Source organism: Erinaceus europaeus, chromosome 20 (genome assembly GCF_950295315.1).
Source record: "Erinaceus europaeus chromosome 20, mEriEur2.1, whole genome shotgun sequence".
NCBI classification, from domain to species: Eukaryota; Metazoa; Chordata; class Mammalia; order Eulipotyphla; family Erinaceidae; genus Erinaceus; species Erinaceus europaeus.
In genome coordinates this window covers 15,751,985-15,776,988 of record NC_080181.1, presented here as the reverse complement: position 1 = coordinate 15,776,988, position 25,004 = coordinate 15,751,985, and the positions used below count along the sequence as shown (strand labels likewise).

Genomic DNA, 25,004 nt, shown 5'->3' with positions numbered 1-25,004 from the left:
GGATTCATAGTGCAGGCACCAAGCCCCAGCCATAACCCTGGAGGCAAAAAAAAATTCTGATTCATTCACCCATTGTTGGTATTCTTCATGTTGGTTTGGCCTCCTTCCCCCTACCTCTGAGAGATTTGGTGGGTAGTGGGCAAATGCTCTCTAGTTCTGACACGTCCTAAAACTGTAGTTATAATAGTTTTTAGGAAAGAGCTTCTGCCACGCAGTGTCTTAACTCAGCAAGCACCTCATTGGGCAAACAAGGAAGCAGAGGCTCAGGGAGACAGAAGGGCTTGAGGTCACCAAGGTGCTGAGCATCACAGCTGGCAGGAGACCCTGTCCCCTGCATGCCCTGCCCCTTTGGTATGGCCATGTTGAAGGACCCTGCATTACCTGTCCTAGCCAGGAGGACCATGCCCAGTAGGTGCTAATGGGCTCAGGAGACAACCAAAAAGGCATGAACAGTCCCAGAGAGCTTCTTCTAAAGACCCCACCAAGTCACAAGAGAGATTGTCAAGCAACAGTGGCAGCAGTGGAGGCAGTCAGTTAAGGAAACACCTTCTTTGCCTGCTTCCTCTCTTCCCTCTTTAATGAAGCCAGGATTCTGCAAAAACAGATCACCAGAAGGCTGAGACAGCATAATAGTTGTGCAAAAGACTTTCATGCCTGAAGTTCCAAGGTCTCAAGTTCAACTTCCAATACCACAAGCCAGGACTGAGCAATACTTTGCTCTCTCTCTCCATATATATACATGACTCCTGAAAAGGCTTTTCAAAGTAAATGTTTACCCAGTACTAATGCTTGTTGTGTCACTGACTCCTCATAGCACTGTAAGGTGGGGACTGCCCCACCACCACCACGCCCAATTCACAGGTGAGCAGAGCAAGGTGCAGAGAAGTACATAAACACTTGGCTGGTCAAGCCATGCATGTGAATGCTGAGCAATGGAAACCACTGGGAGCCCAGCAGCTACATGACCTGCTGCCTAGGCTGGGCTGGCTAAGGTTTGGGGGTCAGTACAAGTCATAGCAGACGGAGAACTATGGGTGGGATCCACAGGCTGTCAGGTAAGGCTGCTCAGACGATGCTCGCCAGTTTGATGACGAACCCATTCCCTGGGGCTTGTCAGAAATGCAGACTCTCAGGTCCCTCCAGGCCTGAGGCAGCAGAACCTGCATTCTGAAACAAGCACCTAGTTCATGGCTCTGTGCCAGGATGAGGGAACCCCAGCTTTGGGAACATTGGCCATGCCCCAGCCAAAGGGCCCTGGCTTGACCATAGAGCAGAGGCCCCACAGCACCCAGAAAGCAAGCAGCCCTTCCCTTTGGCATGCTACTCCAAGACAGGTCCCACTGGACAAGCGGCAGCTTTTCAAGTTGGAAAAAGAAGTCTCTTATCTTGCCAGCCTTGATTAAATTTCCATTTTTAATTTGCAGACCTGTGCTGACTGATTCGAGACCCCTTTCTCCCCCACTGCAGCCCCCACCCTGATTTTTTGGAGCCCACACCCTCCCTCTCTGCAAGTGAAAAGGAACCTGAGGACATGGTCCTCAGGGGGGCTGGCTTCTTTAATTAAGTCAGTAAATGAAACTGTGGCCATTCTTTTCACTGCCTCCTTGGAGGGTCCCTGTTAAGGCACTGGGCAGTCAGAAAAAACTCCAGTTCATAGGTGTCCCTGCTATTACTATCACCACATGTCAGTGCGATCATTTAAGCTCCTAACTGGAGACCCAGCTTCTGGTTTCTCCACTGTACTGGAGACCTAAAGTCCCTCCTGTGTCATCCTCCAGAGGCTTCCCCTCATTCTCCTAAGTGGGCCAGGCTAAACACCAACGCAGGGAGGCAAAGCTCGGGCCCATTTATAGTAGAGGTTACCAGCACCACATTCGAGACTGCAAAGCATCTCTTTCGCTGGTTTCCTAGTAATCCAGGAAGGAAGTAGATGCTCAGGGAGGTCTGTGATCTCTGAGGCTAAGACCACACAGTCTACAGGGCAGACAGACCTCTAGCCCTTTCCACTGTGGTTCAGAATTGAGGTGTGAGGGGGCCGGGCAGTGGTATGCCTAGTTGAGTGCACACAACCTATGTGCAAGGATCTGGACTTTGGTCCCCGGTCCCCACCTGCAGGGGGAGAAGTTTCATGAGCAGTGAAACAGTGCTGCAGGTCAGTTGGTCAGTCTCTCCGTCTCCCTCCCTCCCTCCTTTCTTAATTTCTCTCAAGGAAAAAAAAAGTGAGGTGTGGAGATTCAACAGCCAAACTGTCTGGTTCCTAGCTGGGTCCACAACTGACAAATGCTGTGACTGTGGGCAAAAGACTTCAGAGGCCCTGGTAGCTCTGGTCCCTATCTGCAGGCAGGTGTTGGCCTCTACCCTAAAACTGGGACTCCCTTTACATTCAAAGGCACCCAGAAAAGGCAAGTGAGTGAAACTTCACATCCACACCTGACAGGGATGAGGGGAAGATACGCCAAATGTCAGAGGGACATAGACAGGGGAGGAAACCTCTCTGTGTTTCACTTTCAGCACATGTAAGATGGAAGAAATACAACACATGTCATAAGTGCTGCACTTAGAACTCTTGGCTTAGAAGCTGGGGAGGGGGCTCAGCAGATAAAGCACAGGACTTGTATAGAAATGTTTAACAAAGAGCCACCCCACAGGAGGACTTTCTGACTCATGAAAGCCTTCCCAGACATCACTTCCATTCTTACCTTTGGTTCACATCCCTGGGTTCTGATCCCTGTGCCCATGCACTGGTCAGATAGACCACAGCAGGGCCAGTGGAGAGTAGCGGAGGAAGGGGCACACAGCAAGTTTTGCGCTGATCTCTCCTCCCCCCCCCCCCCTGCAGCCAGTGCATGCCCAAGCCTGCCTCTCCTACACAGAAAGGTACCAAGCTAGCAGCACTTGCCTTTGGCTGGGAACAAAGTGTTCACATATTTCATTATGGGTTGGAGGAAGAGAAGAGGGGGTAAGAGGGGTGAAAATGCTAGTATATGAAAACAATTTAATAAAGCTGAATACAGAGGAGAAAAGGGGTGGTAGAGGAGTCCAGATATGGGGACTCACAGAGAAAGGGGCAGGTATGGAGGGAAGCCGCTGTTCTGCCTTCACTTTCTATGTGGGTGAGATGCGTCAGTGTAGCCTAAAGCCTGTTGCTGAGTGTGAGGTTCTTGCAGTCAGGACTGTCTGTGTGTATGCTGGAGAACAAATAGAAGGCTGACTATCAAGTGGGGTCTAGCTGCTCTGTTCATGGAGGGCTGGACTGGCTGAGTTCACAGATCTTTAGCCAAAGGCTGGGCTCCTGCTGCCCATCTTCAGGGGAAAAGGCTCTGAAACCTCCCAGTGAGGAGGCAGGGTGACCCCAGTGGAGGTGAGTCCAGGCAGTGCTCTGACCCCCCCACTGGGGGGGGATGACACTCTGGAAAGGGAGGCATCAGAGCTCTCCAGGGGGCACCCACAGGCCCTCCAACACTAATTGACACTGAAGTAGATAGAGAGGGGGAAATCACTGGCAGCAGTATTCTAGGAGCAAAGATTTCCGAGATTGTTCTTAATTTGTAAGGAGGGAGACAGGCACAAATCAGAGAGGCTGTATAACTGACCCAAGGTTGCACAGAAAATTAATGGTCAGAGCTAGAATCCAGATTCCAGATTCTTAGGTAGGTGCTGTTTTGCTTATCTCTTTGTTTTACCTCCTCTCTGTCTTTTACCCATCTCTTTTCTTGGTCTCTGTGAAGTATGCTTTGCAGTGCAGCATGACTGGGAGCTAGTGAGAAATGCAGATGTCCAGGCGCTGGCCTGGAAGCAGTGATCTGTAGGTGTTCTGAAGTCAGCAAAGTGTGCCTGTACTAGCTAGTGGTACAGAGCAAGGAAGGTGAGGTTGGCTGTAAGAAAATGCCTTCTCAGGAGTCGGGTGGTGGCGCAGTGGATTAAGTGCACGGGGCGCAAAGTGCAAGGACCGGCAGAAGGATTCTGGTTCAAGCCCCCAACTCCCACCTGCAGGGGAGTCACTTCACAACTGGTGAAGGTCTGCAGGTGAGGAGTTGGGGGCTCAAACTGGTGAGGTCTGCAGGTATCTGTCTTTCTCTCCTCCTCTCTGTCTTCCCCTCCTCTCTCCATTTCTCGCTGTCCTATCCAACAATGACATCAATAACCAAACAATGTTATACAATAAGAGCAACAAAAGGGAATAAATAAATAAATAAATAAATAAAAAAGAAAATGCCTTCTCGTCAGCTGTGATAACATGTGCTTATGGGCACCTGGGCAGAGATCCCCAGAAGGAGCCGGAGAGGAACCCTCATGCCCCTGGAAGCTTTCTGACTGCCAGAGACTTAGATTCAAACAGAGCTGCCTCTATGGAGCCGTCGAGAGCAGCAGGTCTGATTCACATTCTCCTGGAAGATAGGTATTTGCATCAGAAATTACCCTGGAACTTAATTCTGCATAACGTTACTCAGACAAACGACACCCCTGAAACTCTTTGCCAAGGCCAATAATAACATAACTGCAGAGAGAAATAATGAATAGGAGCAAAGGGAAAGGGAAAATTAAGGAGGCGGGAGACTGGGGTGGGGGGAGGCAGAAAAAGAGACAGGCTTCTAGCCAGAGGTGTTCCTAGTTTTTCCTAAAGTGCCAGTCCATAGAAGGTGATCAATAAACTGTCCCCAAGTTTACCGGTTATGGTTTCTGGGGCGGGGGCTGAGGGGTCAGGGGGAGATAGAGCTGTTCAAGTTCAATAATGAACTAACCTAATAATTAATAAATCCAACCATTCATTCCATTTGCTTGTTCAAAGAGTCTGCTGTCAGCTGGTTCCTGCCCTCATGGCAAACCTAGCAATGGGGGGGGGGATCCCCTTTAAGGTTTCTGCCATGGGAAGCTTCAAATTCAAGGGCAAAGCCCAGGCACCTTGGGACATGACAAAAGGCCTTCCCCAGGAAGCTCCTAGCTGGCCTTTCAACACCTCTTATTTTGAATTCCGTGGCTTTGATTTCAGAGCTAAAGAGGCATGAGAGATGGGGAGGCAAGGTGCAGGGAGGCAGAGAGATTTGTCCAGCCCACTAGTCAATTAATAGCAAAACTGGGGGAAGAACCCTACTCCTGGTCTCTGACCAAACCCGTATCCTGGAAAGTAGGGGAGCTGGGTTTGAGCCCCTGGGATGGCTCCTCTATGGCTCTCCTCTTTGGAATCAAGAAATGGGAAATGGGGAGGGCTTTCAGTGGTTTTCACATTGTGCTCTACAGAGGAAGCCCTGAGTCTGGAGAGGGGCAGGCCAGTGGGCTCTGAGTCCTAACCTGGCCTCAGCTCTCCTGGTGTTTGGGCTCCCATGAAACAGTTGGTTTGAACCAAGGGCTCCATGGCCAGAAACCCCAAACAACCAAGTCCACCCTCCCCAGGGCTTCCGAGGGCTACACAAGGAGCAGGAGCATCTGGCTCAAGATATATAATCTATGTCACAGAGAGACAGTGACACACATGTGAACAGACTCAAGAGCCCCAGGGACACATCTACCCCCCCAGTCCTCTGTCACCCCCCTCAGTATGTCCAGTCTGAGATGACCCAGGAGCAGAAGGAAGAGTTCTTACAAACATGCTGCAGCAGGAAGAGTGGAGGCTGGTGGCAGGGACCTGAGTTGAGGTGAGGCCTGTCTGCCTTTGAGGCTCCACCCAGGGCCCCGAGCGTCCCTGGTCCATGACCCTCCTCTCACCAATTATGCGTGTTTACATTATGGCTACGCTTAATACTGCCATTTACATTCAGTCCCCGGCTGTTCTGTGTGCTCATAAAATATTAACATTGGAGGGCCGCGTGTTGCAGAAATGTTTATAATTTCTCTTCCCCATTATGGGCTTATTAATGATAATAATGCTGTTTCCCTGCTTAGGAGCTGGGGCTACCGAAAGGCAATCACTCACCCCAGCTGAAATATGACAGTGGGAAGTCGGATTCTGTTCCCCGCTCAGCATTTAATCTTAATAACATTTTATCTTGAGACGACAAGTGTGTGTAATGTTGTTTAAAAGCCATGACGACACTGATGCTCTGTTTGGGGGAGGGGGAGAATAACAAGGGTCCAGGGTGGGGGTGCAAGGAGGCCTGACCCCCATATCCTGCCTCTCTTTGAATCCTGGCTTGCTTTCTTGGGATACACAGCCTCCGGTTTTCTGGGGTAGGAGAGAGAACCTACCTCCATTCAGCCCCAGCCTGGCAGTTCTGCTATCAAAGGGTTGCTTTTCTTTTCTTTTTTTTTTCCAACCTGTGAGAATAAAACATATTTACGAGTCCATCAGCCTTTGAAAACACAACTCCCTGGAATGGGCGTTATTAAAAATAAATAAGTCCATTTTGGTGGATGAGCCAGGCCTAAGGGAGCGGGAAGACTTCATGCTGTGCTGAGAGGACATGTGCGCTCACTTGCTGCTCAGACCAGCTCCGCATGACACATGCCTTGGGCACTGGGACAGCACGGGAGCTTCCTCCCTGCCCCCTGCTGGGACACCCTCCCTGCTGCTCTCCAAGGCCCCAGCCTCCTTCTACTTGGCCACACCAGCCCTTTCTGTCTAATTCTTGCTTCCTGTGGCTGAGAGCAGAAATGACATATCCTGAGCCTGGCACACACTCTGCCCCACCATCTTTGAGCTCCAGAAGGACAGAGGGATGCTTTTCCTTTTGTGTTCCCTAGCTCTCCTCCAAAGCCATTTGGGGTAGGAAATTTTGGGGTTTAAGCAATTTATTTAAAGCTTTATTTTCCTCTTTAGCCTTTTTTCTCTTCTTTTAAAAGATTCGTTTATTTCATTTGAGAGAGAGAGTTTCGCCTAAGGGTGAGAAACCTGACCCCACTCTGGTACATTCGGTGCCAAGGATCAAAGCAGGAAGAGCCTCAGGCAGCAAGTCCAGTTGAGCTATTTTCATTCTCTCTCTATCACAGGTTTCAATCCTTGGCCACACATGTGCCAAGCAAGTGCTCTACCACTGAGACATATCCCCAAGCCTCAGGGGAGAAAGTTTTGGGTGTTGGGGGGGGGCAAATTTTCTTCAAGGTTCAGACTGTATGCACAGAGCTCCAACCTCACTAGGTTGTATAAGGGAACATGGATAGTTTTTCATGTGTCTGTCATACTGCAATGGAGTGGGTTCTTTTTTTTTTTTTTTTGCCTCCAGGATTATTGCTGGGACTCAGTGCCTGCACCATGAATCCACTGCTCATGGAGGCCATTTTCCCCCTTTTGTTGCCCTTGTTGTAGCCTTGTTGTAGTTATTATTGTTATTGTTGATGTCATTCATTGTTGGATAGGACAGAGAGATGGAAAGGGGAGGGGAAGACAGAGAGGAGGAGAGAAAGATAGACACCTGCAGACCTTCCTCACCGCCTGTAAAGCAACTCCCCTGCAGCTTGAACTGGGATCCTTATGCCGGTCCTTGCGCCCTGCACTACGTGCGCTTAACCCACTGCACTACTGCCCGACCCCTGGAGTGGGTTCTTTTTAAAGGCTCGTCATAAGAATAAAATTATATGTATAAATTGCATGCTGTGCCTAGAGCATGTATCACACCCTAAGGTTACAATAAACACAGTTTTCTTCCCTTATTTCTTATTTATTTATTTATTTTTTATATTTTTATTTTATTTATTTATTCCCTTTTGTTGCCCTTGTTGTTTTATTGTTGTAGTTATTATTGTTGTTGTCGTTGTTGGATAGGACAGAGAGAAATGGAGAGAGGAGGGGAAGACAGAGAGGAGGAGAGAAAGATAGACACCTGCAGACCTGCTTCACCGCCTGTGAAGCAACTCCCCTGCAGGTGGGGAGCCAGGGTTTGAACCGGGATCCTTATGCCGATCCTTGTGCTTTGCGCCACCTGCGCTTAACCCGCTGCGCTACAGCCCGACTCCCTTCTTCCCTTATTTCTAAGTCAGCCAATAAACTAATTGTACTTAGCTTTAAAAAAAAAAGACATTTGAGAAAGGACTCTACCCATGGTAGATGCTCAATGATGAGACATTGGCCAGGATTTTCAGTGGTAACGACCATTAGCTCAGAGAATGGTATCGGGCTGCAGGAAAAGAGAGTTGCTTTTCAGATCTGATTCTCTAAATATATATAAGACTGTAGAATCACAGCATCCTGGTGACTAGAAGGGGCCCTCAAGATCACCAAAACCATCATTTTATTCCAAGAATGACCTTTTGCCACTTCTGAGTCAGGCTCCTTCAGGCCTTTCTTGCATACCCGCAGTGATGGGGAGCTCATGATTTGCACAGATTTATTGCCTGATGGGGAAACCCAACTGAGATGGGGAAGGAGGTCCTGCTGATCTACCACCCGCCTCAAAGTTTTGCCCCTGGTGTTTGGGGGAGCCAGGCTGCTTCTCTGCTGCATCATGACTCTAACATTTCTCCAGGCTAAGGAGTCTGAGTATCTTGCTCTCAATAAAAGCAAAGCAAAACAAAATATATTGTTGTTAAACATTCAGTCTTCTTTTTCAAGCTATCCTCCTATTTTCCCTTTCACTAAGGCTTCACATTTCTGGATCTTCTGCTGACATAAGTAAAGTGAAATAAGCCACTTCCCCCAAGTGGTCCTCATTTGACAAGGTTTCCAGTTTCCTCTTCAGCCTGAGTGCCTGCCTACAACATGTTCAATTGTCAAAGTGCCCCCCCCAAGGTGTGCTCAGGGCTGGGGCTGGGCTAGGGTGCTGGATGCTGGCTCAGCACCAAGTTGGGCAAAGGTGTCACACCTTCTTGCTTTGGATTCTGACTTATTAAGAACAGAAACAGTCTTCTGCACTTGGCAGTGGCTATTTTAGCAGGTGATGTGCTCTAAGATATTCTCATTATCAACTCAAACACATAGGCCTTTACTACTTGAGTCTACATCAAATCAAGTTTTCCCTAGCCTGCACTTATGAAATTGATTTTTTTTTTTTTGGAAACCTCAATACAAGACTCTCTATTTATTCTGGTTAAGCTTCAACTCCTCACTTTCAGTCCATCATTCCAGCCCAATAGGTACGCTGGTTCAGATTCTGAAGACCCATAGATCAGTTTTCCCTTTGGCATCAGTGTCATCCAACTATTTGAAAAGCATCCCTTCCAAGCATTATTACAAAGCAGTGGGCAGAGTCGAGGTTCAAGTCCTGCAGCACCACTACATTGGACAGTTTCCATCATCAGTCCATTGAAAGGCGCCAAGTGATACCTTATCAGGTAGAGCACACGACTCATCATGTATCGAGCTATAAATTAGATTTCGGCACCACATGGAAACACCATGGATGGCACTGGGGAACTATGAAGCAGTGCTCTGGCATCCTCCTCCTCCTCCTCCTCCTCCTCCTCCTTCTTCTCTCTCTCTCTCCCCCCCTCTCTCCCCCTCTTTCTTTCTTTCCTCTCCATCTGAGGACACAAGGTATAAAGTATAGGTGTGGAAGGCTTTTCAGAGCCCACAGCTAATTCCCCAGCACTATATTTAAAAACAACCAACATCAAAATCATTCAGTGGACTTGAATGTCCAGTGGGTTACAGAACAACAGACTGCAGGAGAAGCCCTGCACAGATACCACTCTGCATCAGGGAGACAGAGCCCTTGGCCCTGTTGTGCTACCAAAAGCAAGCCTTGCACTGAAGGGACAACATAACAGTTATGAGGCTTCAAACTTCTAGGTTAAATTCCCCTAACCACCATAAGCCAGAATTGAGCAGTGATCTCAGTCTCTCTCTCCGTATATCTCATTAAAATAAAACAAGTAAAATGTGTTGAAAGAAAGAGAGAAGGAGGGAAGGAAGGAAGGAAGGAAGGAAGGAAGGAAGGAAGGAAGGAAGGAAGGAAGGAAAGAAGGAAGGAAAGAAGGAAGGAAAGAAGAAAGGAAAGAAAGAAAGAAAGAAAGAAAGAAAGAAAGAAAGAAAGAAAGAAAGGGACAAGTTTTGGGGTCCCACTTTCTTCACTGGTCAGGTGAGAGGCCACTGGATGACTTCCACTTCCCTGCTAACTCAACACTTGACCACATCAGTGATCCAACAGGAACAACAGCAAACCCTGCCTTGTGGGATGCTGCTAGAGTTACATATGCTAATTGAAATCAAGCACACAGAACATATCATAGTGTCAGCAAAACCTCCAGGAATTGGAAGGTCTAGTGAAAGGGGTAGTAGGAGAATAATATGAGAAAGAAGACTAAAAAATTTTGATGCTCTTTGCTCTTGATGAAAGCAAGACTCAGACAAAGGTACAGCTACCTCTATTTTTCAAACAGATGTCCACTTTGGAGACAACAGAGAGAAGGTTTAAGCTGGGCTACTTCTGGTGCTCTCTCTCCATGTGGCATGGGGAGCTGAGAAAGGGGAAAGCTTGGGATGGGACTGAGAAGGACGGAAGGAAAGAATTCCAAGGAGCACTGTCACAGAGCTCAGACTGGAGACCACCCATTTGTAATGCGACACAGAGATCATAGAGAACCAGAAGCTAAGGAGTTCTGCCGGTTTGGGGTTTTGACAGCCCATCACAGGACATCTCCCTAGAACAGCCATGGGCAGGACCCTTGGACGTCCTCCTGTCTGTGCTTCCCACCCATGAGAGCAGAGTCCAAGCTCTTGTTTCATTACCTCCCTTTCAAAGTTACCCAGACCGGCAGAGAGGCTACAAGCACTAATCTCCCATCCTTTAAGCCATAAGCTTAATACTCGTTATTCAGCTCACTAGCAACACGTTAAATCCTGCTCAACACCACAGAAAAGGACATCCTGCATGCTCGCCCATTAAGAGTACAACCTCCCTTGTCATCTGAGACAGCCGTCCGCATTTAAACAGCCTGAGACCGCACCTCCTCCTCCGCAGGAACCTCAGGGACTCAGAGGAAGGGAGGGAGGGTGCTCCTATCTCACAAGGACCTTCGATTTGCAGGAGTTCTCCTTACACAAATCGTAACAGAGAGCAAAAGCTCCCATGAGACTGGTCATTCTGATTTTATCTACAAGGAAACTAAGGCTCAGAGAGGTGAGAGCACTTGCCCACCCAGAATCACACAGTTGAGTTGGCAGCATGGAGAGCAGGTCCTATTACCCTGCCCCCTACTTTTCTGCAGCAACCCCCTCCCACCCCACCCCACCCACCAGCAGAGCCTTCTGCTTTTTTTTTTTTTAAATATTTATTTATTTATGTATTCCCTTTTGTCGCCCTTGTTGTTTTACTGTTGTAGTTAGTATTGTTGCTGTTACTGACGTCATCATTGTTGGATAGGACAGAGAGAAATGGAGAGAGGAGGACAAGACAGAGGGGGAGAGAAAGACAGACATCTACAGACCTGTTTCACTGCCTATGAATCAATTCCCTTGAAGGTGGGGAGCCGGGGGCTCGAACCAGGATCCTTAAGCCGGTCCTTGTGCTTTGCACTACCTGCACTTAACCCGCTGTGCTACCACCCGACTCCCGCCTTCTGCTTTCTAACCTGTGCTAAGGGCTTTGGTCTGCTTTAGGCCATGTCCTAATTGGCAGATGCAAGGTAGAGACTGTCAGGCAAACAGGATCAACCTATTTCTCTCTCTCTCTCTCTTCTCTCTCCCTCTCCCTCTCCCTCTCCCTCTCTCTGCCTCCAGGGTTATTGCTGGGGTTTGGTGCCTGCACTATGAATCCACTGTTCCTATGACCATTTTTTTGATTTTTTTTTTCATAGAACAGAAGGAAATAGAGAGGGGAGAGGAAGATAGAGAGGGAGAGAGAAAGATAGACAGACACCTGCAGACTTACTCCACCACTTTTGAAGTGATCCCCACCCCACCCCCACAGGTGGGGAGCCAGGGGCTCAAACTGGGATCCAAGCATGGGTCCCTGCGCTGTTTACTATATATATGTGTGTGCTTAACCTGGTGTGTCACTGCTTAGCCCTCTCTCTTTCTTTTCTTATGGTGAACCATGACTTCCCCCTCTGCATTTTTTTTTTTAATCTCAGTACAGTAAAATACACATAAGATAAAAGTTTACCTTCCTAGTCACTGTAAGTGTACATGCCTGGCAGCATTCATCCATCTCTAGAATTTTCATCTTATCAATCTGAACCTTCATGTCTATTAAACAGTAATTCTTGTGGTGGCACATGCAATAGAGCACACGTGTTAGCATGCACAAGGATCTGGGTTCCGGCCCCCCAGTCTTCACCTGCAGTGGGTAAGCTTCATGAGCAGTGAAACAGTGCTGCAGGTGTCTCTCTTTCTCGCTCCTCTCTCTCTCTCCCTCACTTCTAAATTTCTCTCTGTCCTATCAAATAAAAGGGGATGGGGAGGGAAAAATGGCCACAGGGAATATTGAGTCCCACTGATAACACTGGTGTCAATAATATCAATCAATCAATTAATTAAGTTACTCTGAATCCCCCATCCCAGCTCCCCACAACCACTATTCTGCTTTCTGCAGCTATGGATTTCACTTTAGGGATGGCATATCCATGGGATTAGTCTTTGGGGCTGGCTTGTTTCACTTAGCATAATGACAGGGTTCATACACATGGTCCACAGACATATGAAGAAATGCTCCACTTCACTTATCTTTAGAGAAATGTAAATTAAAACTACACTAAGATTCCATCTCACACCTGAGATAATGGCCTCTCAACAAATCAGAATATGGCAGGTGTTGAGAGAGGCTGTGGAGGAAAGGTGACTCTGCTACACAGCTGGTGGGAATGCAGACTGGTGCAGCTCCTTTGGAAGACTGAATGGAGATTTCTTAAACAAATAAAAATGGAATTACCGTATGATCCAGTAATACCACTCTTAGGTAATTGTCCAAAGGACACTCAAATACTAATTTAAAGGGGCATATGCAACCCTAGGTTCATAGGTGCATTATTCACAATAGTGAAAGCATGGAAGCACCCTAAATGTCAACAGATGACTAGCTAAAGAAGTTATGGGATATATATTCTGTTTAATATTACTCTGCAATCAGAAAGATGATATTGTGTCCTCTGGGACAAAATAGTGTGTCCTCTGGAACTGGAGCCAATTATGCTTAGCAAAATAAGATATGAAAGACAGCTACTAGATGGTTTCACTTATATGTGGACTCTAGAGAATTCATACACATGAACTTGCAAAAACAAAAAACAAAACAAACAAACAAACAGAAGCCAGAAAATTGTTTCTAAGACTTATGAGAACTATGGTGGTTATCTTTGGGAGATAGGAGGGTGGGCACAAAAAAATCTTTGGTGGTGGGAGTGGTGTGGAACTATTTGCTATAATCTTTTTAAAATTTTTCTTTATTGGGGAATTAATGTTTTACATTCAACAGTAAATACAATAGTTTGTACATGCATAACATTTCTCAGCTTTCCACATAACAATACAACCCCCACTAGGTCCTCTGTCATCCTTCTTGGACCTGTATTCTCCCCCCTCCCCCAACCACCCCAGAATCTTTTACTTTGGTGCAACATGCCAATTCCAGTTCAGGTTCTACTTGTGTTTTCCCTTCTGATCTTGTTTTTCAACTTCTGCCTGAGAGTGAGATCATCCCATATTCATCCTTATATTTCTGACTTATTTCACTTAACATGAATTTTTCAAGGTCCATCCAAGATTGGCTGAAAATGGTGAAGTCATCATTTTTAATAGCTGAGTAGTATTCCATTGTGTATATACACCACAACTTGCTCAGCTACTCATCTGTTGTTGGACACCTGGGTTGCTACCAGGTTTTGGCTATTAAAAATTGTGCTGCTAAGAACATATATGTACACAGATATTTTTGGATGGGTGTGTTGGGTTCCTTAGGATATAGCCCCAGGAGAGGAATTGCTATTTGCTATAATCTTAAAAAATATAATCCACTATTAATCACAAATAAAAATGAGAAAAATAATGCTAGGGTTCATTTATGTTGTAGCAGGTATCAGAAAAAAAAGTCCTTCCACTGTGTGTCTGCCACACTTTCTGTCTATTCAAGGGCAGATGGACACTTGGGCTGCCTTTCCCCTTCATTCATTGTGAATAGTGCTGTGAGCATGGGTGTCTACATATTGTTGGAGTCTTGCTTTTATTGCTTTGAGGCAGATACCTAGAAGTGGAATTGCTAGATGGACAGTAACCGTAGTTTATTTTTTTAGAAACTGCCATACATTTTCCCACACCATTTTACATGTCTGCCGACAATGTACTGACAACACATTATTAACTTAAAAAATATATATTTATTTACTTATTCCCTTTTGTTGCCCTTATTGTTTTATTGTTGTAGTTATTGTTGTTGTTATTGATGTTGTTGTTGTTGGATAGGATAGAGAGAAATGGCGAGAGGAGGGGAAGACAGAGAGGGGGAGAGAAAGATAGACAGTTGCAGACCTGCTTCACCACCTGTGAAGAGACTCCCCTGCAGGTGGGGAGCCAGGGGCTCGAACCGGGATCCTTCTGCTGGTCCCTGCACTTTGTGCCACGTGCGTTTAACCCGCTGAGCTACCCCCCCCCCCCACTACCTATTATTAACTTTTTAATGTTCGTCTTCTTAGTAGGTCTGAGATGGAATGTCATGGCAGCTTTGATCTGCATTTCCCTAATGATTAGTAATGTTGAGCACCTTTCTCTATGCCTATTAGCCCATTTCTATACTTCTTTTGGAGAAATGATTATTCGAGCCATATTTTGAGTCTGGTTGTTTTAAACTATGATAAGAAAGATGAAAGAAACAAAGACAGAGGGGAGGGAAAGACGGAAGGGAAGGAGGGAGAAAGAGTGAAAGAGATTTTGCTGTTCCTACAGACTGCCACACACATTCCCAGGACAATTCCTCAGCCAGGCTCTGAGTGCACCCAGGTATTTCTCTGTCCACCCATCTGATGGGTCATACCAAGTCTTTCATGGACAACACAGCAATCTAGCTCTGTCCCTGTGCAAACCTATGGATGGAAAGAGGTGATACGTTATTCATTTACTGACTTATGAGAGGGCACTATAGCATCACTTTGGAATATACAATGACTGGAATCAAACTCAGGATCCCATGCTTGCAAGTCTGGTGTTCTACTCACTGCACCACTTCCCAGCCCACTGGAAACTTCTTGTCCTTATCTCTCACAACACACACACACACACACACACACACCTACATTCCCCACACACATCCCAAATGTGGGGTGTTGCTTCTGACAGGAGAGTCCTTTCCCTCTTTGCCTAGTAAACACTGACTCTCCAGAGCTAAAGCTTTGCCTCCTCCAGGAAGACCTTTCTGACTGGCTCCCCTCCCCACCCTGCAGTTTAATTTAGCTCCTTCTCTGTAGTTCACTGTGTTTCCTGCATGCTCTTCTCACAACAATCAATGCTGATTTATTGCTCCTTGAAATTCCTGGGAAGCAGAGACCATACTTTAGTCCTTCCACATTTCCTGGCACATAGTAGGTAGTCAGCACATGCTGAATGGAGCAACTACTATTTAATACAGTTTAATTAAAAGTGTGCAGCAAGTTTTTGTTTGTTCTGTGAATCACACAGTAGTTCCTGTGGGGCTTTGTCATGTTATCAGAGGTGCTTATCTTCGTTTTCCACAGTGGAGATATCAACAGCAGTTCTAATACTTTCTGTGTCACCCCCCAAAAAAACCTCTGGGATATATGAGAACCCCACAATGATCTAGGACAAGCTGAGAGTTAGGGGATTCTTGCACACAGCTTACTAGAAAAGAGAAGCTTTTTTCTTTCTTTCTTTCTTTCTTTTTTTTTAAACATTTATTTATTTATTCCCTTTTGTTGCCCTTGTTGTTTTATTGTTGTAGTTATTGTTGTTAGATAGGACAGAGAGAAATGGAGTGAGGAGGGGAAGACAGAGAGGGGGAGAGAAAGACAGACACCTGCAGACCTGCTTCACTGCCTGTGAAGGGACTCCCCTGCAGGTGGGGAGCCGGGGTTCGAACCGGGATCCTTACGTCGGTCCTTGTGCTTGCGCCACCTGCGCTTAACCCGCTGCGCTACCGCCCGACTCCCAAAAGAGAAGCTTTTTATCCAGTGGGCAAGTTTACGTTTGGAAGGTAGAAAGGTAAACTTGCAGTGTCTCTGAAAATGTAAGGGCAGCTGTGGCTCCCTGGAAAGGCGCTGATAACGGGGCCTCCATGGAGCAGTGTTGGAGGGCAGCAACCAGTAGTGAGATGGGCACAGAGAGGAAGGAGCTGAGAGCCCCAACCTGCAGCAAATCCAGGGCAGCTTGGTACCCCCCCCCTTCTGCAAGTCAGTGATTTTGCAGGAATATTGCTGGGAGCTCAGGACATCTGTCTCAATTACCCCAGGGCTATCTCATCTGGAGATTCCCCAGCTGCCTGCACCACCCACCTCACTCTAAGAGGAGCTGGGAAGAGATTTCTCATCCCTTGACCCATAGGAATTCTTTTGTCTACTATGCAGACTGCTGCCCACTGTCGTCTCCTCTTCCAGATGGTGTATTTGGACCCGAGAGACTGTTTACTCACTGTGGGTGGCAAATATTGACACTGAAACCAACTCCGCTGCTGTGGTTGCTAGCTTGCTGGTCCCAGGAAACCTGGGCTCCCAGGTAACAAATGGATTTTAAGCCCATTAGTTAAGCTATCCCCAAAACGTGCCCTTAAAAAAGATTTTATGAGAGAGAGAGGGGAACACAAACACACACATCAGATCATTGTTCAGCTCTGGTATATGGCCGTGCTGGGGACTGAAGCTGTGGCTTGTGTCCTCAGGCATGAAAGTTGTACACTCTAATGCTAAACTGTCTCTCCAACCTTTAACCTTTAGACACCTGGAAATTGGGGTTTCTCCCTGGGTCACCAGGCCTGTTCATTGCAGAATCCTACCTCTCCAGAGGCAGCTGAGTCCAAGCAGAAGCAAGCTTGGCATCCACCACAGTCTTATGGTACCTGAGGACAGGGATTTGGCTCTCTTAGCCAGGCCTCAAACCTCAAACTGAGAAAAGTGCAGCAGCTATTGGGAGGAGAAATGAGGGTACTGGTGGTGAGCACAATAACAAAGAACACCCCACTACACCCAGCAAACAGCACACTCAAGGAGCCCAGTTCTGTGCTGAGTCCCCACGTGTGCTAGCATTGTCATTTACGGATGAGTAAAGAGAGATTCAGGAAGCTGAGTAGACAGAATCACACAGTAGCCTCCAAAGTTTATGCTTCTAACTCCTATGGAGAAAAGAGAAAATGAGGGAGAGAGGGAAGAAAATAAAGGAAAGTGAAGGAAAGGACAGAAGGATGGAGGAAGAGGAGGATGGAAAGATACACAGGGCTGAAACAAATTAGGCAAGGTGATGATAACAAGACTTATCAAAAAAGAAAAAAAAAAAAGGAAGGGAGGAAAGATGAAGACTTAATTCTCGGATCTGGTTTAGAGCCCCTACCTCCCCACCTGCAGGGGGTCACCTCACAAGCTATGAAGCAGGTCTGCAGGTATCTAGCTTTCTCTACCTCTCTCTGTCTTCCCCTCCTCTCTTGATTTCTCTCTTTCCTATCTGACAACAATAAGAGCAGTAACAACAATAACAATAATAACAGCAACAAAAATGGAGGAAAAATGCCTCCAGGAGAAGTGGATTTGCAATGTAGCCACTGAGCCCCTGGAGGGGGAAAAAGACTTAATTCTCATCACTCAGACTTACTCCTGGAAAAGCTGAACAAAATCTGACATCTGCTCCTTTTCTTCCTATAAGCAAGGCCGGTCAGGGGATCTGCTCAGCTCTTTGCTCCCCTCATTCCTATCCCTGCTATGCATCCCCACCTTCACCCTCCCATGTGTGTGTGTATGTGTGTGTGTGTGTGTGTGTGTGTGTGTGTGTGTTTTTCTCCCCCCCCCTCTCTCACACACACACACACACACACACACACACACACACACACACAAACACACACATACTCTAGGTAAAGGGCAAAACTGAAGTCTGGACAAATCCTAAAGTTAAACTTGTATTCTCAGTCCAGATTATTAGGGTCAACTCTAGCAGACTGTTGCTGCTGCTGCCACTGCTATTAGTGGTGGTGGTGGTGGTGTTGGTGGTGGGTGTTCGTGTGTGTGTTCGTAGGGGGTGGAGACAAGCTCCCACCATCCTCACACGTCGCTTTCATCCAGGGCTGGGAGCTACTCCCCTAATTCTCTCCAGCCAAAGTGGAAAGGTAGACTTACACCCACACCCAGGATCAATGTGAGGATTAATAACTGTTTTAGTTGTACCGAGTCTCAGCATATTTCCCCACTTAGTGTGGTGTCTCACATCAGGGCTGGTCCTACCCACGGGGCCCAGCCAGGCTGGGGGTGACTCACAGAGAGCACTTCATTCAGAGGAACAGTTCTGAGAGGCTCCTTTCCCCGGGGTACAGGTGGGCGGTAGAGGCAGCAGGCTGAGTGAGCACTGCGGGGGGATGCGGGCGCCTGGATATGTGTGCACTGCATGCCAACCTCCCTGTGCCCACGACAGGGGAGGGAAGTCTGAAGGCTGAGAAGGGGAGAGACCACATTCACCCCCCTACAACATATCAGCTAAAAATAGTGTGACTTTGTCTTCCACAGGCAATTGCTGACTCCTCCCTCCCACAAAGCAAAGTCACCCAACTTCATTTTGCTTAGACTGCTAATAAAATAAGCTGCCATTCTCAAAGACACTCAAGTGGATAGAAAAACCAGGTTTCAAAGCTTCTTCCAGTGTGATGGGGGCAGGGATCACGTGTGTGGCAAAGCAGATGCACTATCCAGGTGAGCTACACTGCCAGGCCTGAATATTGTCCATTTGCTGAGAGAGAGAGAGAGAGAGAGAGAGAGAGAAAAGAAGAAGAAGAAGGAGGAGGAGGAGGAGGAGGAGGAGGAGGAGGAGGAGGAGGAGGAGGAGGAGAAGGAGGAGAAGAAGGAGAAGAAACAGCATAGCTCTGCTCCACCATCCATGGAGCTACACTTGCATTGTCTTTGGTGCTCCCATGTGGTGCCAGGACCTGAGCCTGCACAATAAGGAAGGTATATATGTATGTATGAAAGGTATATATTCTATCAGATGAGTTCTGTCCAGATCCCTGAATACTGTTTTAATAGTGGTTTTGTATTTGTACTTATTTCTATGAAAAATAAAAGAGCTAGAACAGAGCACTGATCAGTTCTGGTACATGACCGTGTTGAGGCTCAAACCTGGGCTCTCTGGCGCATAGGGCATGCCAGGCTGGTACTCTTAACATTTTTTTAAAGATCTGTCTTATGAGAGACAGGAGCACTGCTTGGCCATACATGGTGCTGGGGATGCGTAGGGGTCCATGCACATGTAAACCATGTACTCTGCCCACTGAGCCACCTTCCTGGCTATTTCACACTGTTTTTAACATTAGACACTTTTCTATGTCAGAAGTAAGACACTTCCACCCTACAGAGATGGTGGAGGAGAAAGATCTCAGTTCCTATGTAAAATGCTCTTCTCCTTACTGTCGTCCCCCTTGCCAACAACCACGATTATCATATATTCTGTAAAACAGGTACTTAACTTCTTCTTCTTCTAGCGTTTGCCCTTCTTCCGTAGCCAGTCAACAGCGTCAGGTTGAGCCTGATGTAAAGTTTCGAGACCTCCTTTGAATCTGGAGAGGTGGCAGTCGTTGACTATGTGGGTCATAGTCTGTCTGGAGCCGCAGGGGCAGTTCGGGTTGTCTCTGGCTCCCCAGCGATGGAACATAGCGGCACACCGGCCATGGCCTGTTCGATAGCGATTGAGGAGGGCCCAATCATAACGTGCTAGGTCAAAGCCGGGTTGACGCTTGCAGGGGTCTGTGATGAGGTGTTTGTTCTTTACCTCAGCTGACTGCCAGCTCTGTTTCCAAGAGACTGGAACAGAGAAGTTCAGTGTAGGCGTAGGGGACCAGATTGGGTGACGAGACGTCAAGCGTTGGACAGGGTGGGCGAAGATATCCACGTATATTGGCAGGTCCGGTCGAGCGTAGACGTGGGAAATGAACTTAGATGATGCCGCATCCCGACGAATATCTGGCGGGGTGATGTTGCTAAGAACTGGCAGCCATGGAACCGGGGTGGAACGGATGGTTCCAGAAATTATCCTCATGGAGGAATATGATTTGGAATCGACCAAGTGGACATGGGGGCTACGGAACCATACTGGGGCACAGTATTCTGCAGTGGAATAGCATAATGCCAGAGAGGATGATCGTAGTGTGGAAGCGCTCGCGCCCCATGAGGAGCTGGCCAGTCTTGCAATGATGTTATTCCTCGCGCCCACCTTTGCTGCAGTTTTTATGAGATGTTTGTGAAATGACAGAGTGTGATCGAGAGTAACGCCAAGACAGACTGGCTGGGCTTCATGCCGGATTCTCGTATCGCCAAGCTGCACATTAAGTTCACGCGAGGCCGAGGCATGGTGTAGATGGAAAACAGATGATACCGTTTTTGCAGTGCTAGGGATTAGTCGCCATTTTTTACAGTAATCAGATATCAGAGACATGTCTTTCGTGAGTGTTTCCTTGAGGATGTCGAACTTGGATGCCTGAGTTGCACAGCAGATGTCATCGGCGTAGATGAACTTCCTTGAAGAAGTTTCTGGGAGGTCATTGATGTAAATATTAAATAGCGTAGGAGCCAGAACAGAGCCCTGGGGGAGGCCACTTGAGACAAGTCTCCATCTGCTAGACTTGTCACCCAGATGTACCCGGAATCTTCTGTTTTGGAGAAGAAACGATATAGTGTTGGCCACCCATGGAGGCAGGCATCTTGAGATCTTGATTAGGAGACCACGGTGCCAGACCGTGTCATAGGCTGCTGTGAGATCAACACAGCACCCGTCTTTAAATTCTTCTGGAATCCATTTTCAATGTAAGTTGAGAGGGCCAGGTACTTAACTGTGATATACAAGCAACTTTTCGAGACTCACAACCACAGTGGGAGAGAACCGAATTATCTCCAGTTAGGAGAAAGGAAATGGAGATTCGGAGAGACTAATGAGCATCCACATCACCCCACTCACTTATCTTGTCTGTCACTGGCCTCTCCACAGAGCTACAACTCAATGATCCCCAACAGGCGACCATCTTATTACTCCCACCCACCTCCCTGAGTCTCCAAATGTTTTGTCTCTCCATCACTCAAGTTTGGAATTCTAAATTCCCCTGTCAGGGGAACAGGATAGGGTGGAAGTGAGGCCTTAGGTGGCCAGTGTGCTCACTTGCACAGGGGAAGAGAACACACAGGGCTTGTTGGGGGCTGAGCCTGGCATGTCTGGCCAGGAAGTGAGTGAGCCTTGCTTAACCTGTCAGTGACAACTTGAGTACATACGTATGACCATGTTCTTAGCCCAATCCTCTCCAATACAGTTATAAAAGTGGCCTGAGAGATGACTCAGAGGCAAGTCTTCTTGTGTATGAGGATCTGGGTTCAAGGCCCAGTACTACTTTGGAGCATTGTGGACCATACCAATGATGTCATGGATAATGGAACAGTGTTTGGGTATCCTTCCCTCCCCCCTCCCTCCCTCCCTCCTTTCAAAACATACAGATTAAAAATCAGGCCCAGCCAGGCAGTGATGCACCAGGTTAAGCTCACATGGTACAAAGTGTAAGGACCTGTGCAAGGATCCCGATTCGAGATGAAGAACTCAGAAAACGGCCACTGGCAGGCAGTGTCTGCTGCATCCAGCATGTGGATGAGCCCTTGTGGACAACAACACCCCAGATCAGAAGTGGGTCTCTTCTCTGTACAAGGACAGTGTAGAGAAATGGAGAACGTGTGAACACAGGCTTTCCTCACCATCGACAAGTAGAAAAATTTCATGATTTGGCAGGTTATTGGGGGGGGGTAAGTGGCAACAATGAAAGACATCAGCATCACTTAACAGGGAAATAACTCAACTTTTAGAGCATGGAGTGTGCAGGCCTGAAACTTCTGGTTCAATTCCCAACACTGCATATGCCTGAACGGTGCTCTAGATTTTTTTCTTTCTTTCTCTCATGTGAAATCCTCTCTAACTCATATGAAATAAAACTTTAAAAAAAAAAAAAGACTAATGCTAATAGTGTTCCTGGACATCCAATATTATCTGTGAACACAAACCAAATAGGAATTTTTTTTTTTTTTTTTTTTTTTTTACTAGAGCACTAAACAGATCTGGCTTATGGTGGTGGTGGTGGTGGGGGGGGGAATTGAACCTGGGACTTCAGAGCCTCAAGCATGAGAGTCTCTTTGCATAACCATTATGTTATCTACCCCCATAGGAACTTTCTATTTCCAGACAACAGGGGTAACTTGTGCCAGTCCTCAGGCTGCACAGCACTCATTGATAAGGCCAGAGGTAAATCATGTCAGGGTCACAGAACTAGACCCCAGGAAGGCTGTAACACCTCACACCCCTGGCCCCCGCCCTCACGGAAGACTGGTTCTTGCAGAAGCACACCCAGAGGTTCCAGAGAAACTCCAGCAAACTGAGCACACTCTCAGGGGGCCTGCCAGCCTCAGGAAGCATTCTGGAACCGGCTTGCCTCTGAGCATCCATGATACAGCCAGGACAGCTGCTGGTGGGCAGATGGAATGCCATCAAGGGCAAGAAGGTCATGAGAAGTCATGGTTGCTCTGCTTGGGGCCATCCTCTTTTTCTTTTGAGGAGTAAAGTGTGAGCCCCACTGCCGTCAAAGGTGTGCAGGCTGTGAGGAAAAAGCCAGAGGAAAGACGCTATGTCCTGAATGGAAGCAGTTGAGATGCATGATAAGGTTGCTGCTGAGGGTCCCCTGAGGACCTTCGTCCCTGTGCAGGTCCAGGACAGTTCTCTCCCACCCAACCTCACCCTCACTACCAGCCCCTAAAACTAGGTTTAGGAGACCCCCAGGCCTCTGCCCAGCAGAGACAGGCCTCCCACCTTGGTGCAGGGGCCACACTATGGCACACCAAGCTTCTTTCCTCACACACCTGCAAGCTCATGCTCAAGAAAGAAGATTCCATTCTGCAGCTTGTTTTTTTTTTTTCAATTGCATCCCCACCCCCTTAATAATTGCATCTCTGGATTGTTTAATTCCACAATGAAGCCACTTCTGCTTATAACTGGCCTATCATCAGCTAAGATTAAGATTCATTTCAAATAAGGATTTTTTTTCATCCCTATTCCCCCCTCTTTCAGGCTCAAACTGCATTTGCATTACAAAAAAATTAAACAAAAGCAGCTTTTTGAATCTCCACTCATTACTCCCATTACATTTGTTAACATCATTATCCTCAACTGAAGATGGCAACTATTATCAACTGCTGCAGTGCTTTTGTGGCCCTCTTGCTATATTAGTTTAGAAAATTGCTCTAATGCATATGCTTTTAGAGCTTTAAAATTTACCATGGCATTATGAGCCATCTAATGCTGTACATTTTTTAATCTAATAGTGCATTTATTTTATTTTTTAGGGGAAGAAAAGAAATCACAGTTGCACAGAAATAAAAATGCATGCCCATGGTAAAGAAAACCACAAAAGCAATTGGAAAATGCAGAACCAGCCCCTGACTAGCAGGCCTTCTCCCTCCCTCTCCCTTGGAAAAGAAATCACTCTTTCCAGACATGACCCTAAGACTCCGCTGGGTCTAATGTGTGCATGGTTGGGGTTGGATGGGGGCCCAGTGACCCAGGGCTGGGCAGTAAAACTGGTCCTTTTGGGGGTGTAAGCAAAAGCAAGCCCCTGCTCTTCATTAACCCAGAAAAGCACAGTTTCAGGGGCAATTACCAAATCTCTACATTCATAGAAATCCAACTTCCCTGGAGAGAAAGGCTCAGGTTGGAACTTGAATGAAGTACTGGCTTCTTGTGGAAATGCGAATTTTGGGTAATTGCTTGGGAGCTGTTCTTTATCTGTCTCTGCATCTTAATGATGGGGAACAGTATTTTGTTAGTATCTTTGCTTCACATTATTATTAAAGAACGGGCAGGCCTGACAGCATCCTCGAAGGTCTCCCAGGGAGCCATTCTTCCTGACAGCTGAGGACAGGATGGGCGTCTGCGACCCTGCTCCAGCACACTGGGCCACTCTGCTCATCAAACCAGAGGAAACAGGGATGGAAAGGAGGAGCTGGTCTAATGGCTCCAGCTCCCTATCCAGTCCCTGTGTCTTCTCCTCTCCTCCACCGCCCTTCCTTTCCCTGCTCACCCTCCTCTCTGGGGCTTTGGAGAGAGAGTGTGTTCAATCCCTCCCTCCCACCCCACAAGCCATTTTTAGAACAAGGAGATGAAGACAGTGAAATTCTGTTGTTTTCTTTCTCCCGACTCCCCTTTCTGCAGCAACCCCCAGGGACCATAGAAACATGAATGGTTAAATATCAGTAGAACAGAGTTCACATGACAAAGCTCCCTGCCTCAGTTTCCCCATGGTCCCTGCATTTCCAATGCCCTGCTGATAGTTCCTATCCCATCCCTAACTGGTCCATGTGGATGCCCACACTGGCCCCTTTCTCTGAGTTCTCTCTCTAGAAAATGACCACTCTCTCCCAGGAGGCCAGGAAAATGACAGCCCCACCCTCCCCTGGAGTGATTTGAGCTGATTTATAATGGTTATAAAAGAGGTCAGAGCTTGATTAAGCCGAATGGATCCATTAATTACACCAAACAAAACAAACACAATGAACATCAAAATTTACAACCTCTGTCACAGGTTCAGATGTGTCCCCTTGTTGTGTTGTGACAGAGCCCATCCATCTCAACGCCGTGTGTAGGCTCAATAGTTTGCGGCTTGTGGTGGTGGTAGTGGTCTGCTGTGATTGGTGGGTGATGATTGCTGGGTGGTGGAGGTGGAATTAGCCTGGGACCCCAAGACTGTGCTGCTGATGGAGAGTCCGGGACCGCCTCTCAGGCCGCCCATCTCTGCACACACCTGTCCAGCAGGCTCTGGTGGTCACAACACTGCAGTGAGCAGTCCTGCCTGGCGGCCTGACTGCCTGACCCAAGCCCTGGCCTTCCCAACTCACTGCCTGCGTGGTGGTAAGCAACCCACCACTCTGGGTCCCCTTTCTACAGCTGTGCAATGTGGACAGTGATAGCACCCTCCCACTGTGGGTTG

The 25,004-nt window shown here is 47.4% G+C and overlaps 1 protein-coding gene and 1 long non-coding RNA gene across 5 annotated transcripts in view; one reads left to right on the top strand and one right to left on the bottom strand.

Annotated features, from left to right (window-relative positions):
• The window catches only part of DSCAML1 (DS cell adhesion molecule like 1), a 309,373-nt gene that overhangs the window by 204,074 nt on the left and 80,295 nt on the right, over positions 1-25,004 (bottom strand). For 2 of the 3 annotated variants that reach the window (XM_060179994.1, XM_060179995.1), the window contains one exon: positions 6,184-6,252. The exons of the other annotated variant lie outside the window; for it this stretch is intronic. In XM_060179994.1, the coding sequence (XP_060035977.1) occupies positions 6,184-6,252 (69 nt within the window). The remainder of the gene's footprint in view (positions 1-6,183; positions 6,253-25,004) is intronic. 3 annotated transcript variants of the gene reach the window in all.
• On the top strand, positions 935-23,519 carry LOC132534994 (uncharacterized). 2 transcript variants are annotated; one of them, XR_009546765.1, is made up of 3 exons: positions 935-1,055; positions 18,514-18,696; positions 23,365-23,519. It is a non-coding gene; the product is annotated as an uncharacterized LOC132534994 (long non-coding RNA). The 2 variants fall into 2 exon arrangements; XR_009546764.1 differs by lacking the exon at positions 935-1,055 and adding an exon at positions 16,389-16,522.